Here is a 20,524-nt window from a genome sequence, read left to right on the forward strand (position 1 = left end):
TTCCTGGAATCCTCAGGTTCCTTGAGGATATTGCAGGGGTCCCCAGGCATGTTTCCTCCAGTGAGACTGGCCTCAGTAGGAGGGGTGAAAAAGTACCTCCTTGGCTCCTCTTTAAAGAGAAGGGCAAAAAAGTATGATAGTGAGGCAGTATAATAAAGAGCCTCTATTTGATATAGGGAAGTACTATAATTATGGAAACTTTAATTAGAAACATTAAAGTGGTCTGAAACTCTGACATAACATTCAATAAAAATGTGTTTTCCTACTTTTTATTACTCATAAAGTCATCATTTTTGCTTTTGTGCACAAGTAATATTGTCTGTCTACAAATTGCAAGTTTCCAAAGTGTAGTTTATCTTGTCCTGAAAGCTGATATTGCATTTTATTCCAGCTGCCTTTTATTATCTATTAAAATCTTCTAGTGAGCTGTTCTGAACTGTGTGTATGCCTGAAGCAGAGAGAGCTTCTCAGAGAGTGTTTTGAGTTGTTTACACACAAATGCAACAACATTAGAATGTAAACAAATATACTGTTATCTCCAGTCTGGATGTGGATTTTAAGCTGAATAGCCTTTATATAGCAGGACAAGGGGCTGAGTTTAACTGTTTCAGTGACGTTCTGCTAAAAAAAAATATTCTGGGATAGTAGCTTTAAAGCTGTAAGGAAGCTTTTACAGCAAAGTAGAAATGCTGACTTTCAGACCACTTCAACACAGGTTGCTGTAATTTTGGCGAGCATTATAGAGGAGTAACATTGAAATGTGGGCTAAACAAAGTAGGCTGTTACAGTTTTATTTATTTAAGTATTTATATAGCGCCGACATATTACGCAGCGCTGTACAGAGTATATAGTCAACTGTCACTAACTGTCCCTCAGAGGGGCTCACAATCTAGTCCCTACCATAGCCATAAGTCTATGTATGCATCATGTAGTGCAAGTATCATAGTCTAGGGCCAATTTAGGGGGAAGTTAATTAACTTATCTGTGTGTTTTTTGAGATGTGGGAGTAAACCAGAGTGCCCAGAGGAAACCCACACAGACACGTGGAGAACATACAAACTCCTTGCAGATGTTGACCTGGCAGGGATTCAAACCGGGGACTAGTGCTGCAGGACAAGAGCCCTAACTACTATGCCACCATTCTGTTCAAAAGGGTTTTAGCAACACCTTCTTTTAAAGACCACCTGGAAAAAAATACCCACTCCCTTTGATAATACAGGGGTTTCTTCATTCCTAATACATTTCTTTTGGGTATAATACCACTCGAATTGAAACACTCACAACATAAATTAATTCAATTTATCACTCTTGCAACTAAACTACACATAGCTCATATGTGACTACCCGCTGACCTGCACTTTAAATAGGTTAAAGATAAAGTCAACTATATTATGCAATGTGAAAGACTGAATGCATGAGTTGTGGACACCTCTCATCACTTCTGCAGGGTTTGGCAATTATGGTTGGATAAAACCTGTTCCAGGACCAGGAGTGTTACGGGCAGGGCCGGATTTCTGGCAAGGCCACATAGGCCATGGCCTAGGGCACCAGAAATTTAGGGGCGGCTCAGTGAGGGGCAATAAAGCTATTTTATGCAGCCATCCATATCTACAAGAACAGATTTAACCTTCAAACTCCCTGTCCTGTACTTGTGTCGTCCCTGCAAGACCTGTAAGCTCTATCCTGCAGGTACACCTTAGCCTAACTCTCATGGTGACACAATGGTTCCATCATTAATGAGACAGCAAACATAACATAAAAGTTCTTAAGGAAAACATAACTTATAATCTATATGCATATTACTAAAATAGTCATCTGTGACAACTGACATCCAATGAGGGAAAGTAAGTAGAATTCTCATTGGGGCATACAGAGATAACAACCAAACAGACGGTATAGTTGGCCTAGGGCGGTGAAAAGTACAAATCCGGCCCTGGTTACGGGCCTTGCTATCTGTTGATATGGACCTTAATCCAATGGTTCAAGCAGTGGGTGCACACACCCGCACATGTGCAGAAGGTGCCAACGTGGCCGAGTTGCCAGCCCCTACAGAGAAGACAGCAGAAAACCAGAAAGCTGAACTGTGGGGATAGACACAGAGACGTCTAGGGGCTGTAAGAAAACCCAGGTAAGTAAAGTTGCATTCATTTTCTGGGACTCGTGTCTTTTAAAGGACAATTGTAGTGAGAAGTATATGGAGGCTGCCATTCTTTACCTTGTAAACAATACTTAGTTGCCTGGAAGTCCTGCTGGTCTATTTGGCTGCAGTAGTGTCTGAATCACACCTAAAACAAGCATGCAGCAAATCTTGTCAGAGCTGACAATAATGTCAGAAACACCTGATCTGCTGCATGCTTGTTCAGGGGCTATGGCTAAAAGTATCAGAGGTAGAGATCAGCAGGATAGCCAGGCAACTGGTATGGCTTAAAAGAAAGAAATATGGCAGCCTCCATATTCCTATCATTACAGTTGTCCTTTCAGGGTAAGACCAGGAAAGTAAAAAACAAGAGAACAGAGAGCAGCGGTAGCCTCAATGGGAAGGGGTGTTAGTGGTTTTATCCTATATGTTATTAACTGTCTGGATACACAATTTAAACAATCATTTTCAGCTATGTTTTATTATCATAATACAAGACATTCTTTTACCTATAAAACCTTTCTGGAGCAATGATCTCAGACAGCCCATGCTACCTTTTCATAGCAACCAATAATGGACAGCCATCTCTCTCCCACACGCTAATGTAAGAAAGCAACCAGTTACTAGGGTGACAAAAATAATCTGAGGTAATTATCCTCGCAGATAAATTAATAGCTTTAGTGAAAGTGTTACAGAGCAATGCTACAGAAATTAGTGATACGTAATAGATGACATTTTAAATCAGAGATAAGCTTAGATCATTAAAAATGTTTTTCTTTCAATTCATTTTTGATTCCTATAACTGCAAGAAGTGGTTTACTGAGATAGTAAATGTATGTGCCAAAAGTGTGACTTCATTTCTTGCGAGTGGAGTAACTCTGTGCCTAGTAGGAGCCTAGGAGGTGGGAACGTTCTGAGAATCACCATGTTGTTGATCTAAATATACTACTAGGTTGGTGCATTTATGTTAGATGAAGGATTAATATAAGTAATAGGCACAGAAACTGGTATAGGTTAATGTTGAAATAATGAGCTGGGAAGTAAAATAAATATAACAGGCTTTATAGTCTTTTTTTTTTCTTTGCACGCTACATTACATGCGCAATCATAATTACCAATATATTCATAATTACCAATATAATTGCTTTGCGCTTTCTGTGTATGCCAGTTTTAGTGAATCAACTCCAATGTATTTAACTGGTTTGCCAGAACTTAGTCTCACTGTAAATTATTTAAACATGAACAAACTACAAAAAGTGATCGGGGGACAAACTATTCACAAACTGTTCCAAACAGCAAAATGCCCCTTAAAATGCACTAAACATTAACTTTTATTAGGTTATTAAAATATGGGGCAATGACAATTAGTTAGTATTGGAGACAGATGTCTAGTGCCACAGGTCCACATATTAGTTTCTGCTACAATAGCATGTGAGACCCACAAAAGTATGACACATCATTGTAGTAAACTCTAAATAATTAAATAAATGAATTGATAAGAGAAAGATAGGGATATCTGCAGTGATTGTGATTGACACTCACGGATGCATATCCCAAAATAGCAACATTTTTTGACTTGGGTTATTTTGCTGACATTTGTTATATATGTTTGGTTGTAGGGATTTTTTGTTTTACACCATGCGCTATTAATTTGATTTGCACCCTTGACGAAGCTTTCTTTCAGGTGAAAAATGTTGGGTCTTTGTGTGATTTGTGTAAGGATGTCATGTCCTCACCTTTGTCTGAAAACATGCCATTTAAGGTATGATCATTAGTAGAGGGGTGCAGAACAAGATACTAATGGTCTTCGACTTAAGTTATGCATTGCTGCGGATACCCCTATCTTCCTCTTATCAATTCATGTATTTATTTACTCAGAGTTTACTACAATTATGTGCCATCCTTTTGAGGATCTCACATGCTATTGTAGCGAATACTAATATCTGGACCTGTGGCACTGGACATCAAGTCTCCAATACTAACTAACTGTCATCGCCCCATATTTTAATAACCTAATAAAAGTTAATTCTTTATTGCATTTTAAGGGGCATTTTCCTGTTAGGAACAGTTTGTGAATCTCACTGTAAATTGGCCTATATTGGCTACAGGCTAGTTGGTTTGTGTAATCAAATACCTGTATTCTTACAATCTTGGTACAAATGTACCTTATAGTCATTCTACACTGGTCTACTGAAGCGGTTTAAGAAAGTTAAGATTTGTTGATTACTCCATACAAGGAAGAACCATGAGAATGAAAGGATAGGACAAAGTCCAGTTGCAGAATTATCAAAGTTTGAACTTCTTTATATTTTTGTTGAAAAGTACTGCAGTGTACATCATTACTTATTTATTTGTGCCGTTGTTGCTTTGTCTAAAATAAAATAAAGATTTACTGTGTCAATTAATATTTGATTGGTTTGTCACATTTACTTTGCAGCTACATTGGTGCTCCTGTGGGGTTTTCTGTTTCTTTTTTTAGTTTTTGTCTCATGTTTTATACCTTAAAGGAAACCTGAAGATAGCAAAAAAAAGTTTAACTTACCTGGGGCTCCTGCCAGTCCCCTGCAGCCACCCTACGCCTGTGCTGGTACTCAACAATCCTCTGGTCCTCTGCCATGGTGCAGCTTCAGTATTGCTGACTTGCCAGTCAACAGCCACTGCGCCTGCACAGCCCTGGCCACGCGCATCCTCAGTCATGCTCCCACCGCCGGGAGCGTCCTGTGCAGGCGCAGTACGAGAAAATCTCTACTGAGCCTGTGCAGGGCGCTCCCGGTAATGGGAGGGTGAACGAAGATGTGTGCGGCCAGGGCCACGTAGGCGCAGTTGACGGTGACTGAAGAAAGCGAAACTGCGGTTGGGGACCGGAGGATCGTTGAGGACCAGCGCAGGCACAGGGCGGCTGCAAGTGGCTGGCAGAAGCCACAGGTAAGTGAAACTCTATTTTTTTGTTTCACTATCTTTAGGTTTCCTTTAACCACCCTGGTGTTACATTAATTGTGGCCATGCGGCCACCGTTTTCTTTTTTTTTTTCTAAATGTGTTTAAGTTAGTGTAGCTAGCACAAGGCTAGCTACACTTTCCCCCCAAGTCCCCGGCACTGTTCCCCCACCCTTCGATCACAGCCGGCGATATTTATGTGGTCGCGATCCTGTGAGAGCCGCAACCTCTCCATCCGGCTTCAGGCATTGCTATGGCGACGATCGGGCATGACGTCTGATGTCATTGACATCATGACGTCATGCGCAGTTCCTATCACCACCATAGCGACCCCTGGAGGCTATGGAGAGGCCGTGCCGCCGCGGGCCCCGGGGAGGGGGGTATGTATTCGGTGGTGATCAGGGGGGATCAGAGCGGGCCGGCGGTGATTGGGGAGTGATGTAGCTAGCCAAATGCTAGCTACACCCCCCACAGAAAATTTTATTCAAAAAGACCCTCCAGGGGCTGAGCAATCCACCGCGGCGGTAATGGACAAGCTGAGCTCATCATTACCGCCAAGGGGCTTGATTCAGTAAACCGTGCTAAGTGTTAGCACGCCTGTGAAAAGCCCTTCACCATGCCTAAAGTTAGTTTAGGTGTGATAAATTCACATCGCGTGCAAAGTCCTAGCTGACATTTTTACACCTTGTTAATAATATGCCTTTTAAACCCAAAGCAAGCAAGAAAATACTGAAAATAATTGTGAAAGTACTTGTTGAACTACTTTTTGGTACTTTTCTAAATGCAGAGTACTGAAAAGTTATTTTAAAGTAAAGATTAAAAATTATCTCCTATGAGAAAACTTAGGAGAAAAAGGCTTTTCCAAGCCTTTCACAGAATAGATGCATAAAATATGGAGACTATGTGAGTACTAGAATAATTACCTATTTACCTTTACTAACAATAAAAAATATGGAGGATGAAATAGAGCTAAGCTAAAATAGCAAGCCAATACAGGAGTGTACAGCTTTCCATGAATGTTAAAAGCTGAATGTTAGTGGTATGCATAGAAGAATGATACGGCTTATGTTACAGTCCAGTTAATGTAAAGGTGCTCATACATCAGATTATGGGCAGATTCAACAGAGACACATTTATCCCTAATCAAATCTGAGTAGAGATAAATTTGTGTCTTTGTCATAGCTGCCCATATACTGCAGGCAGATTCCTGTCCGATTTCAGCATGAAACCTCTGGGCGGCTCTCCATACACACCACTAGCGCATATCGTCTCACCCAGACGCTATGCGCAAGTGGCGTGTACGGAGGCTGCCCGGAAGTTGTGGAAACTGCGCAGAGGCTGACACGGGACAGGTAATGTATAATGCACACACGGGGGGAGGGGGGGACACATTTATACATTACGGTGCAAATTTGGACAGAGGCGCCAGGCAGGTTAAAATGATCTAAAAACAACTAGAAAGGAGGAGTACAGGTGGACTTACCTCCTGAAATGATGGACAATCGAGATTGTTCAAATCGCAAATAACAATTTATTTTGGCACTCCGCAACGCGTTTCGCAGGTATAACCCGCTTCATCAGGCAATTAGTGCAAGCTCAAAAAGGTCCAATAGTGGCAATGCGCCTCTGCGCCTTGACAGAGGCGCATTGCCACTATTGGACCTTTTTGAGCTTGCACTCCTTGCCTGATGAAGCGGGTTATACCTGCGAAACGCGTTGCGGAGTGCCAAAATAAATTGTTATTTGCGATTTGAACAATCTCGATTGTCCATCATTTCAGGAGGTAAGTCCACCTGTACTCCTCCTTTTTAGTTGTTTTTAGATCATTTTAACCTGCCTGGCGCCTCTGTCCAAATTTGCACAGTATATAGTCCACCTTGGGTGGAGGGGACTGTCCCCTTCTTTCTATCTACAGAGAGCGACTTCTTAAACCTGAGTGGGGTCAGGTTCTAATGCTCCCCACCTGCAATTCAAGTGGTTGCCTATGTGGTAACCCGTGTTTGTGAGTATATCCACATCTGTTAATTATTTCGCCAACAATTGTTAGACTTACTGCACTATATTGGGCTCTCGTTTTTTCTTTTTGTTTCAAGTGCATTATACATTACGGTGGCAGTGGTCGGAGTTTCGTTGTTACATAGTTACATAGTTACATAGTTATTTTGGTTGAAAAAAGACATACGTCCATCGAGTTCAACCAGTATAAAGTACAACACCAGCCTGCTCCCTCATATATTCCTGTTGATCCAGAGGAAGGCGAAAAAACCCTTACAAGGCATGGTCCAATTAGCCCCTAAAGGGAAAAATTCCTTCCCGACTCCAGATGGCAATCAGATAAAATCCCTGGATCAACATCATTAGGCATTACCTAGTAATTGTAGCCATGGATGTCTTTCAACGCAAGGAAAGCATCTAAGCCCCCTTTAAATGCAGGTATAGAGTTTGCCATAACGACTTCCTGTGGCAATGCTTTCCACATCTTAATCACTCTTACTGTAAAGAACCCTTTCCTAAATAAATGGTTAAAACGTTTTTCCTCCATGCGCAGATCATGTCCTCTAGTCCTTTGAGAAGGCCTAGGGACAAAAAGCTCATCCGCCAAGGTATTATATTGCCCTCTGATGTATTTATACATGTTAATTAGATCCCCTCTAAGGCGTCTTTTCTCTAGACTAAATAAACCCAGTTTATCTAACCTTTCTCGATAAGTGAGACCTTCCATCCCACGCATCAATTTTGTTGCTCGTCTCTGCACCTGCTCTAAAACTGCAATATCTTTTTTGTAATGTGGTGCCCAGAACTGAATTCCATATTCCAGATGTGGCCTTATTAGAGAGTTAAACAGGGGAAATATTATGCTAGCATCTCGAGTTTTTATTTCCCTTTTAATGCATCCCAAAATTTTGTTAGCTTTAGCTGCAGCTGCTTGGCATTGAGTACGATTATTTAACTTGTTGTCAATGAGTACTCCTAAGTCCTTCTCCAAGTTTGATGTCCCCAACTGTATCTCATTTATTTTGTATGGTGCTAGACCATTAGTACGTCCAAAATGCATGACCTTACATTTGTCAACATTGAATTTCATCTGCCATGTATGTGCCCATATAGCCATCCTATCCAGATCCTGTTGCAATATGACACTATCTTCCTGAGAGTTGATGATTCTGCACAATTTTGTATCATCTGCAAAAATAGCAACATTGCTCACTACTGCATCTACTAGGTCATTAATAAATAAATTGAAGAGCACTGGACCCAGAACAGACCCCTGTGGGACCCCACTGCTAACAGTCTCCCATTTTGAGTACGATCCATTGACCACAACTCTTTGTTTTCTGTCCATTAGCCAGTTCCCTATCCATGAACACAGACTCTTCCCCAGTCCTTGCATCCTCAACTTTTGCACCAGACTTTTGTGGGGAACAGTGTCGAAGGCCTTTGCAAAGTCCAAGTATATCACATCTACAGCATTCCCAATATCCATATTAGCATTCACTACCTCATAAAAGCTGAGCATGTTAGTCAAACAGGACCTGTCTTTAGTAAACCCATGTTGATGCTGAGAAATAAGATTATTTTCTACTATGAAGTCATGTATAGTATCTCTTAGTAACCCCTCAAATAGTTTGCATACAACTGATGTTAAACTTACAGGTCTATAATTTCCTGGATCAGATTTTTTGCCCTTCTTAAATAATGGGAAAACGTGGGCTGTACGCCAATCCACTGGGACTCTGCCAGTTGCAAGAGAGTCACAAAAGATAAGATAAAGGGGTTTATCTATAACTGAACTTAATTCCCTTAGGACCCGAGGATGCATGCCATCCGGGCCAGGTGCCTTGTCTATTTTTAATTTATTTAGTCTTGCCTTCACTTCTTCCTGCGTTAAGTATTTAATATTACAGTTAGAAGATTGAGACTCTTCCGCCTCTGTAGTTTGCAACAGTGCTGTTTCTTTTGTGAAGACAGAAGCAAAGAAAGCATTTAATAACTCTGCCTTACCTTGGTCATCCACCATTAAGTTCCCATCCTCATCCTTTAGGAGTCCTATACAGTCAACCTTTCTTTTTTTAGAGTTAATGTACTTGTAAAACTTTTTTGGGTTAGATTTGATATCCTTAGCGATTTGTTTTTCAGCTTCAATCTTTGCCTGCCTAATTTCTTTTTTACAATTTTTATTGCACTCCTTATAATTGCTTAGTGCAGCCTCGGTCCCCTCCTGTTTTAAGACCTTATAGGCATTCTTTTTCCTCTTCATTTTATCTTTAACCTTTCTATTCATCCATAGAGGCCTTTTTTTTATTCCTAGACATTTTGTTTCCATATGGGATATACATACTACAGTATTGATTGAGTATAAGTTTAAAAGCTTGCCATTTCCCTTCAGTGTCTTCCCCTTGTAGTACATTATCCCAGTTCACCAAACTTAGTGCCTGCCTAATTTGAGTGAACTTTGCTTTTCTAAAATTCATAGTTTTAGTGGTCCCACTGCCCCGTGGCCTATCAGTCACCAGATCAAACGTTATCATGTTGTGATCACTATTTCCCAAATGTTCTTGAACCTGCACATTTGATACATTATCTGGTCTATTAGAAATGATCAGATCCAGTAACGCATTCCCCCTAGTTGGTTCAGTTACCATTTGAGTCAAGTAATTGTCCTGTAGTGCTGCCAGAAATCTGCTGCTTTTACCAGAATGGGTAGCCTCAATACTCCAGTCAATGTCTGGAAAGTTGAAGTCGCCCATAATTATGACCTCATTTTTACCTGCAGCTTTTTCAATCTGCTGTAGTAATCGCAGTTCTGCAGCTTCATTAATAAGAGGTGGCCTGTAGCATACCCCAATAAGCAATTGGCAACTTTTATTTCCACCATGAATATTTACCCAAACGGACTCCACATCTTCGCAATCTTCCTCCATCTCATCGTTGAGGACAGCGTTGTTTCAGCGTTCATTCTGAAATCAGCCGCTGTACACCCAAGCAACCAACTTTGGACCGACACCAGGCACAAACGACTAACACGACCAATTTCGGCCCAAAATTGGTTGGTTGTCGATCAGGCCTGCACTTGGTGGCAACGATTTTAAACCAATTCGATAATAATAATTATAGTGGTTGGTCAATTGGCCACAAAAGTTGCCTGATGCATGGGCACCTTAAGGGTTCAGACAAAGATGGCCAATCGGTACTTTTATTTACAACGCAACTGACCAATTAGAGATGGTCTTAGATTTGGATTGGTGTTTTCCTTATTTTAAAACAATGCTGTTTTACTAAGGAGCCCTGTCTAAGGGCCCATTCACACTTAAAAGCGCAAAGCGTTTTGCATTGGTGATTTTACAGCGATTAACGCAGTAAAATTACTGCATACTCCTGCGATTCAGAGCAATCGGGATCAGCACTTTTATAAGCACTGTACCACGATCGCTTTTGAATCGCTACAAAATGCTGCAGGGAACACGTTTTGCGATTGCCTCTAATTGCGAAACACCCGTGATCGGTAGCAATCTCGTCAGTGAGATCACTGCCATAGGTCAATATTGAGCTTGCGCTTTAAAAAGTGCTAGTGCTTCGGCAATTAGCAGGAATCACCCACTAATCGCCCCAAGGGAGAACGGGCCCTGAGGAGTGGAGATAAGGAGATTAGACTTTCTGTTTGTTTTGAGCAAAGCTTTCCTGCAAAAATGTCTCCTGATTTTGCCATTATCTAATTATAAGGATTTATATTAAGGTGGCCATACACTTATAGATTTGCAGCAGAATGGACCATCAGATAGATTTCTGTCAGATGCCTGTCAAGTCGAATCTGACAGGAATCTATCTGATGTGTGCCACTCACTAGGAACAGATTTCCAATAGATTTCAGAATCTACTGGAAATCTACCTAAATGCATTATTGGACCATTAGATCCAATACAACTCTATGGGCCATCAATCTGTTGCCAGCAGCAGATCAACCTAGATTTTCCATCCTGTCAGATAGATCAAATCAATCGAAATAATCCGCAAATCGATCGATAGATTTTATAGATTCTATTTGCAGTCAATCGATCAATTCGATAGAACTGATTGATCTATCGATGGCTGAAATCAACCAGTGTATGGGCCCCTTAAGTGTTTTAGGATCATTTTCAGGGATAAGGTTAATGTTGGGGCTAAGGAAGTGATAAAGGTAGCTTTACACGTGGTTTGGTGGTTAGGATACCAAGTTAATTTGCTTAGTTTCTTTTTATCACTGTGCCAATAACTGCCAATAAACTTCTGATGGTCCTCCTCTATGAGAAACCTTATGAGTTTGATGGTGTTTGATGGAAATAGCAACAGGGGGAACCCAGAAAACAGTATTTTTTTTTTAAATCAGTGCTGTAAACGTCACATAAAGAAAATGGTACAAATGGATTTAACAGAAACAGGTTGAAAGGAGATATGTTCCTCCATTTAGGCCTCTAATTAGTAGGCAGCATGTTACTGAGTACTTGGGAAGTGCCAATCAAACTGAATGAATCTCCACTGAAACCACAATATGCTTGTTGAAAACATCCAGTGAGATCTACAGGTAGAATATAGGGGATCTATTTCTTTATCTAATTAACAAAATAGAAAGACCATCTAAAGATCTCTTCCGTTATTACATGTATTCAAAGTACACACTGAAAAAAATCCTACAGCATTTACAGGTTGCATCCATAATCAGGAAATTCCTATGTGGAAGTGGCAAGTAGTTCCAAAAAAACTCTTCTTTAAAGTATGGGAATGTTAGAACTTCTACTAAGTTTCCATTACTGTCACTTTCTGTTCCTATGACCACCAGGGTTCATATTAACACCATGGAGGTCCGTAGAACTGCCATTGTCAGGAAGCAAGGGGAAATCTCCCAACGTGGACAGATAACATCAAAACCAAGTAAGGATCTCACATTATTGGCGAGCAGGGTTATAAAAATAATCTCTTAAAAAGAATAGCAACAAATAACATAGATATAGCCAATAAACCAGTTCAGGATCCAATGAGAATTAGCTGTGCAGTGCCCCCTAGCAGACCAAACAGATCTGAACTGAATTCAGATTAGTAAGAGAGCCGTTTCTAATTGATTACTATGGATTCCCACATTTTTATGCAGTTTTTTCTTTTTGAATCAGACACAACTATGTTACTAGTATGCATACTGCAGATATTTTATACACTTGAGCACAGACCAATTAGCAGTAATTATTTAATATACTGAACAAAGAAATCACATCAAAAACAGTTTACCCAGTATGACATGTACGGTTCATTATTTTCCTTATAATCAGTGTGTGTTACTTGCTAGGCAAATTCATTCTGACAATCCAGAAATACAGGTTACTATAGCAATAACAGTATATTACAGTAAAGATCTGTGCTGTACAGGATAATCACAGCCCTGCTTGCTTGCCCATGATGCACTTGGTTTGACGCAATTCAAAACTGTTATGTAGAGAATATTTTGATGAGTATCTGCCATAATGCTGAGATGGTGACAGTTTATGACAGTTCATATAGCAGAAACAGCGGCTTGGCAGACTACAGGAAAGGCATTGCAGAATGGCAGATCTACTGGGGAAAAAAACACCTTAGGCACCTGCAAATACAGTTCTTTTTTCAGAAAGCCATGGACAAAATTTTCCATTTTGTCCGAACCACGTCAGTAAATAGAGGACAAATTGGGCCATTCTGTTTTACTGCTGTTCCAAAGATTCTGCAGATAGCATGCAGCAAAAGCCAGCCAAGCTCATTTCAATAATGTAATAGTGAAGGAAGGAAGCGAAGTGCAATATTTCATATTCTTATATTTGCCAACACGTACTCAGCAATCCTGGGAAAGAGCCCTTCGCTGCTTCCCTTCTGTACGCTATTAATTCCGTCTTTGTCAATATACAAGCAATACATAGCTAAGGCTTTCATAATAAGACATGCTCTTACCAGGTTAGCAAGCATATAGTGGTAGCCCCGCGTGTGTTTACCCAGGATTACTACCTACAAGAAAAAGGACAGAGAAAAGATCAAGGATTAGGTTAGATGTCCTTCTTAGGATTGCAGGAAGCACAAACTGATTCAATTCAGCTGCTGCTATTTCACATAATGCATATAATACAAACATGTACCACATAGCGGGTTATTTCTTTATGATGAACAGGGTGCTTTCAAACTAGCCAGAACTTAAAGGGTTTGTAAATGTCTTATTTCAACAGTGTAAAAGTAGGTTGCATTTTACTATGTTATCAGGCCGTTCCAGAAAGACATTCTGGTCTGCACAAAAGACCTTGGCTAGTGCTTCAGCAGCCCATAGAGAAGAAAAGGCCACCTCAAATCATTACAGAATGTTTTTTTTAATCATAGTCTTTATGAGTTTGACTGTTTGAACTATGCTTTACATTATACAATGTTAAAAACTGTTAAATCTACTAGTAAAAGTGTGTGCTTTTGGACACACATGGATTGTCGAAATAATGACCCACAGGTTTTGTAGAAAATGAAGAGCAGCAAGAAACATGATAGCAAACAATGAAGAGGGAGGAAACGGAGCAACAAAAGTGTAGAGATAACCTTACCAAATATCAGTTTATTTCTATATGGTGAACAGAGTGTTTTTAAACTGGGTGATTTCTGTAGTGTTGCTGCTGCTAATGTGATATATAAGAAAGCTGGGTCTCCATCTGGATTTTGCAACAGTAGCTTAATTTATTAGTGGTACCATAGCCACAGAAAGCACAACATTTCGGCACACAAAACATGGTGCTTTCTGTGGCTATGGTGCCACTAATAAATTTAGCTACTGTTGCAAAATCCAGGTGGAGACCCAGCTTTCTTTATTCTTTACATCTGATTGTACAACCCTGTGGTATCCAGGTATATGCTGGTTGACTCACTGGTTCTACAACTGCCAGTGGTTGTAGCTCTGGGGTAATCCTTTTTTGTGGCTGCTGATAATGTATTCAGCTAACTAGTTTTTTTTATTTTACTTTTTGTATGTAGATGTGTGCAGAAGTGAGATAGGGGTGTAAATTCTACTACTTAAAGGATTGAGAAGCTTAGTGTACTTACAGGATATTTAGAATCTATTGCAGGCAAGTTAATTTGTCAGGTTGTCAAGTACTGCAAGGTTTAGTTGTAACGCACTCACTAGTTATCATTGCTTTCTGATGTCAGTGGGGTTAATTTTATTAAATTATTTGCAAGTGCAATATATTATGGCAGACACTGAGCAGCATATTATGGTATCTGCACATTACAGCCCCTACAGTTACGCGGTATCTGAAGTGAATTTTATCATGTTGAGATAAATGTGTTTACATACAATACCATTCCTACTTGCCTGTGTTCCCTTTTTTTCTGTAAGGGTTAATAACCTAGTGCTGTAAGCCCTACTTGGCCATGGCCATTGCTTTCTGTTGTCAAGGAGGCTTATTTTATATGAATCATGGTCCATCCAGTCATATGTAAGGGGGGATTATTTTCTTAGGGCCACACTTACAAATCATTGTTACTTTAAAAAGTTTAAAAAAGAAAGCCCCCAAAAAAATCAAAACATTCACATTGCTCCACTTTGTGTTCATATATTCTTAGACATAGGTTATAAAGAGCCATCATACCAGTTAGGCCATAAGCAAATGCCTTAATACATAAATGCTTCAAGCAAATAATCTGCATTTTTCCATTTGACTGCCCTTTAAAGTCTGCCACCCTCCTTTAAATGGTTTAGACAGTCAGTCAAATAACATAAGGAGGTCCTCAACAGTCGAAATGTGACAGAGCTGCTTCAGAACTACCAGAGCAAACATCTGATCTTAATTAAAAAGGTGTTAAGTAAGCAATGAGTTTAGCTAAATATTATATACCATTGCAGAAATGGCAGAAATGAATTTGACCAACTACACGAGACCATCAAACAAGCTTTCTAATAAAGGATTCTGCAATGACACCATAAACTGTCTATGGATTATCTCAAAAGAAAAACACAGATACACAAGGGCAACTCATCACGTCATTCAGCATCAGTGAAAAATCAACATTAAAAATAAAGAAAGGAAAATAATAAAAACATTCAAATGTTGGATACAGCAGCTTAAACAATCTGTCAAAGACAATTCTTTCTGGCAGACATGGAATTAAACTGGAAAAAGAATCAAACAAAACAATTAGCACAACAAAAACGGCAAAGCCTGGCTTCACTTCTTCACTGAGCTATTTTATGAAATTGCTAACAAAAAAACCCTTAAAAAACAGATAAATAAACTAAAAACTATGGAGGAGAAGATCAAGGATTTGCAAAAACAATCTGATACACCAATTTCACAGAAGGAAAGAAAAGAAACGGTCAATTTCCTGCAATGTATAAGCCTATAGGACAAAATCTTATAATAATAAAGGCAGTATTTGTATAGCGCCTTTCTCCTGTCGGACTCAAAGCGCTTGCGAGGCAGCCACTAGAGCGCACTCAGTAGGCAGTAGGCAGTGTTAGGGGGTCTTGCCCAATGAACTCCTTACTGAATTACTGGCTTACTGAACAGGCAGAGCCGAGATTTGAACCCAGGTCTCCCATGTCAGAGGCAGAGCCCTTAACCAGTACACCTTTATCAGAAGTGATCACAAATATTTCAGTAGAAATGCATGCTACCAGGTGTGTCATTAAGTCGATAGATCCAGGGCACTACCTCAAATATATCGCAGTGGTGCCGCGAATGTTGTCCTGCCACAGTGCCCAGAATGTTGGGGATGCTGAAGCCGCACCTCCATTAACTTGTCCCTCAAGTCACTGTCATTAAAGTGGGCAGTGCGGTACACAGAAGGCCCAGCATGCAGATTGAGGAAATGTGCATGAGACGGAGGTGTGCAATGCTGGAGCTACAGATGCATTCCATCGCCCAGCAGTAGAAATCACATGGGCCACGCAGCCAGTGAGGAAGGAGTGAGCTTCACTTTTCTCTCATTGGACAGCCCCATATAATGTCTGCTGTCAGTCAGTGAAATGCATCTGTCGCTCCGCCCCTGCACATCTCAATCCCCTGCACGCCTTCCGCCCCTTGCATGCTGGGTAAAGACTACTGTGTGCCATGCACTGCCCACTGTAATGGCGGTGACACAGTGCCATAGCAACGCAGACAACTCTCCAGCATACTTGAAAATTTGCAGGTCCCACTCTGCACACTGGCCAGCATAGCATGCCAGGCCACCGCACCACTACCAGCCAGGCCAGCCAGCCCAGCATCACCTCCAGCCAGCCCAGCATAAATCCCAGCTGGGCAAGCCAGACAAGCACCACCAGCCAGTCCATCATCCCCACCAGCCAGCCCAACATCACCACCAGCCAGATCAGCATCACCACCAGCCAGCCAGCATCACTGCCTGCCAGTGTTGTAGCCAGCCAGCCAGCATCACTGCCAGCCATTCAGCATCACTGCCAGCCAGCCAGCTCATCATCACCACCACCAGCCAGCACACATTACTGCCAGGCCAGTCAGCACAGCACAGTACCCAGGCCAACACAGAAGCCAGGTGAGGGGACACTCTGCTTATTATTGTGAAAGGCTGCCAATTTATGATATTTCTATGTGGGAACACAACTGCCCCATTGTAAATGTCGCTATATGTTGTGCATTGCAGTGTGGTGTTACAAAGTAGGTGTTATGCTGCACTGCAACGCACCACTGTAAACATGCTTGCTAAGTTCATGTACATTTAGCCCCACCTATAACCACACCCACTTTCCAACACATCGCCATGCGTAACTCCTCCTTCCCCACTTTCTGCACAGGTAGACTGAGAACCAATGTTATTCAGTTTGCTAGTTCACACTTGAATGTGTTTTCCCCATTCAGACTTCTCCAGCATCACTACAGTACAGAGCACTTGGGGAGGGGTAGAGAGGTTGGCGGCTCGGTGCTGTACACAAAAGCCTGCTGCACACGAAATAGGGACCATCTACAAATCTTTGTCTGCAAAACTTTGTATGATTCCTTATCAGTGGTTGAGCAGATGCAGTCATTAGATCAATTGTGCAGAGAGCAGAAAGTTTTTTCACTCCATGTTCCTAGTTGTCAGTCTCTCAGGACAGGGAAAAGAAACGTCCCCCCTAGGGCTTTTGGGTCCCCCTGCGGCTGCATCCCTTGCAGGGTCTATTGTTACGCCCATGGCCCCATACATGGAAAAAATCCTCTGCTCATAGATTTCTCCCCTTGGCCTCCCTCCTACAGAGATGGGTATGGAGCTGATAGTGCCATTCAAGCTTCTGCAAAACTGAGAACTGCCTGCCATCTAGGCAGACATTGGTAGCAGGGAATAAGGAGAGACCACTAGCTGATGGGTATAGCAGCAGTGTTGCTGAAAGTTTGGTTTTATATGTTGCTTGCTGCATGCACATCATACTGTGGTACAATCCCCACTGCATCTTAAGGAACACCGTTACTATGTTGTGTAATGCTTGTTGTCATAAATCTTAAAACTGTTTTATACTACAGGGTGGCACTGCCATCAGCGTGAGTATACAGGCTGATGCTGCCAGCATGCAGGCAGATCTCTATGCATCTCTTAGGTACACACCCTACAATTTTCTGTTCGATTCTTCTGTGAGGGCCCTTTTCCACTAGCAATCACTAGCATTCGCGCTGAACGCTAGTGATTGCGATTCAGCAAATGCACAAAATTTCTCGGCGATTTTCCGACGTTTGCGATCGCGATTTTGCTATGCTATGCACTGCATAGCAAAATCGCGGCAATAATCGTTCCGCCACGCGATCGCGATTAGGTAAAAAATGAATTGCAGTAGTGGAAATGACCTACCGCGATTCCTATGTTAAAAGCAAACTGTAGCGATTTGAAAAATCACTAGCGGTTTGCGGTTTTGTGATTCAGCCATCGCAAACGCCGTAGTGGAAAAGAGCCCTTAGATTTACCTACAACATGGAAAAAAGCTATCTGGCAGGCAAATCTAAGAGAAAATTGAACAGAAAATTGTATGGTGTGTACCTAGCCGGTGCCAATTAATGGTACAATTTTTTCATCAGATTAGATCTTTCAATGCAATTTTTATGTTCGAATTGTACAGAAAACTGTGCAGTGTGTGGTGAAAATTAATGTAAAAATATTTTATGATCATTTGGATCAGGCAACTTAATTAATCCAAATGTTGGATTTTATGACCAAATTGGGAGAAAATGCCCTAATCGACCTGTTTATGGAAACAATCGATACCTTCCGATAACCTTCGATCATAAAGAAAACATTGAAAGATTGCATGTGATAAAAATGGTATCTTTAATGGGCACCTTAACTCTATCCCTGCTGTGTGCCCTTCCAACTTAATTAAAACCTGTGTGGCCTCCATTTACTGCCATTTAGGAAATTCTGTCTTTCGTGCGCTGCCCTGTAGAAGTGATTAGCTCCTTGGTATTCAGAATGAATGTAGCTTAAACCAGAATCTGAAGCTCAACACTAGTCCCCAAGATCCCCCCCCCCCCCATTTTTGCTCCTCTTCCTTCTTCCCTCCCTCCAGTAAATAATTACAACAGAGTAAGCAAGCCTATACAGTGCTCTCTTGCTCTCTGATTAGATGGAATAATGCTAGTTAGATCGTGATGTGAAGGTTATACCACCTAATACACATAGGTAGCTTAAATAGAAAGTGAGTGGGCAAAAAAATAAACCACCACTGTTTATTTTTCTTATGACATTTATGATTTAAAGTCACCTTCAGTGTTAAGCATACAGAATATAGAAGGCTAATATTTATTTTAACTCACCATCGGTTCCTCTCCTATTCATTACAAATAGACTGTGATTTCTAAATGACCCCCAGTGTCTTTAATGATTTGTAATTATATGATAATGCTCTCCCTTAACATCACAGACTCTCAGATTATAAATATTAATACACATGATCTTTTCTCTGTATTCCAAAGCATGCTTGCCCAATGAGAGGTCACAGAGCAGCACATATCAGGGACATGCTTCAAATGACTCAACATTATTAATGCTTATTTGATTAACACATTCCTGTAAAATAATTACTGACCTTCACCACCTGAGATCAGAGAGTTGGTATATTAAATGTGGTGGCAAAAAAAACTGACATATGCATACAACTGTCTAATGGATTGCTTGCACAGCTACATGCTTGTATGGGGTGACCGGCTCAAAGACAAGTCCTCTAGAGAATTTCAAAATAAAGAATCCCAGACAGTTATAGCTGTTTTCTATTCAGAAAACTCTTTGCTCAAACCCAGTTACCAAATATTTCTGCCTACAGTAACTTTGCAGTGCGAAACAAAATAAACCAAGAAAGAAGTCATCTGAAAGTACTTTAAAACTGTTTCTAATGTTTTACTTGTGTGGATTTTTTTTGTATATTTAACCACTTCACCACTGAGGGGTTTTACCCCCTGAGCACCAGAGCAATTTTCACCTTTCAGTGCTCCTTCCATTCATTCATCTATAACTTTATCATTACTTATCGCAATGAAATGAACTATATCTTGTTTTTTCCGCCACCAATTAGGCTTTCTTTAGGTGGGACATTATGACAAGAATTATTTTATTCTAAATGTGTTTTAATGGGAAAATAGGAAAAATGTGGGAAAAAAAATAATTATTTTTCAGTTTTCGGCCATTATAGTTTTTAAATAACGCATGCTACTGTAATTAAAACCCATGAAATTTATTTGCCCTTTTGTCACAGTTATAAAACCATTTAAATTATGTCCCTATCACAATGTTTGGCACCAATATTTTATTGGAAATAAAGGTGCATTTTTTTCAGTTTTGCGTCCATCCCTAATTACAAGCCCATAGTTTATAAAGTAACAGTGTTATACCCTCTTGACATAAATATTTAAAAAGTTCAGTCCCTAAGGTAACTATTTATGTAATTTTTTTAATTGTACATTTTTTAATTTTTTTTTAATTACAAAAAAAAAATGGGGCATGTGGGAGGTAATGAGTTAATTTTTTGTGTAACCCTCATTTATTTCTATGTGAAAAATGCTTAGGGTGTAGTTTTACTATTTGTTTTACTATTTGGCCACAAGATGGCAACAGTAACTTTTTGTGACGCTCGCAGGAAGTATAAGGAGGCTGTGAGTTTTTGTTATTTTTCACAATGATCGCGCTGCCCATTGGAGAGCAGCGGATCATTGCGGGGCTTAGATCAATGAACGGGAATGCATTTTCCCGTTCATTGATCTCCAGGCGAGCGGGCGGCGGCGTGTTTACTAGCGGCGGGCGGCGTGTTTACGTGTGGGAGCGCGGACAGCATCGGGAACGCGGAAAGTACGGATTTCTCCGTCCCTGGGGGTTAAAGGATGGGAAAAGAGACGGAGAAATCCGTACGGGCGGGGTTAAAGTGGTTAAACATCCTTTGTTATTTTCTTACTTGGTTTGTTCTGTCTCCACCATTAGTCTACTTCTGCATGAATAATGAGTACTGCTGCAT

The 20,524-nt window shown here is 40.7% G+C and overlaps 1 protein-coding gene across 10 annotated transcripts in view; it reads right to left on the reverse strand.

Annotated features, from left to right (window-relative positions):
* GRIA3 (glutamate ionotropic receptor AMPA type subunit 3) overlaps positions 1-20,524 on the reverse strand; it is a 604,867-nt gene that overhangs the window by 160,583 nt on the left and 423,760 nt on the right. For all 10 annotated transcript variants that reach the window (XM_068251187.1, XM_068251183.1, XM_068251184.1 and 7 more), the window contains one exon: positions 13,021-13,074. In XM_068251187.1, the coding sequence (XP_068107288.1) occupies positions 13,021-13,074 (54 nt within the window). The remainder of the gene's footprint in view (positions 1-13,020; positions 13,075-20,524) is intronic.

The sequence above is a fragment of the Hyperolius riggenbachi genome, chromosome 8, assembly GCF_040937935.1.
Source record: "Hyperolius riggenbachi isolate aHypRig1 chromosome 8, aHypRig1.pri, whole genome shotgun sequence".
Classification (NCBI taxonomy): Eukaryota; Metazoa; Chordata; class Amphibia; order Anura; family Hyperoliidae; genus Hyperolius; species Hyperolius riggenbachi.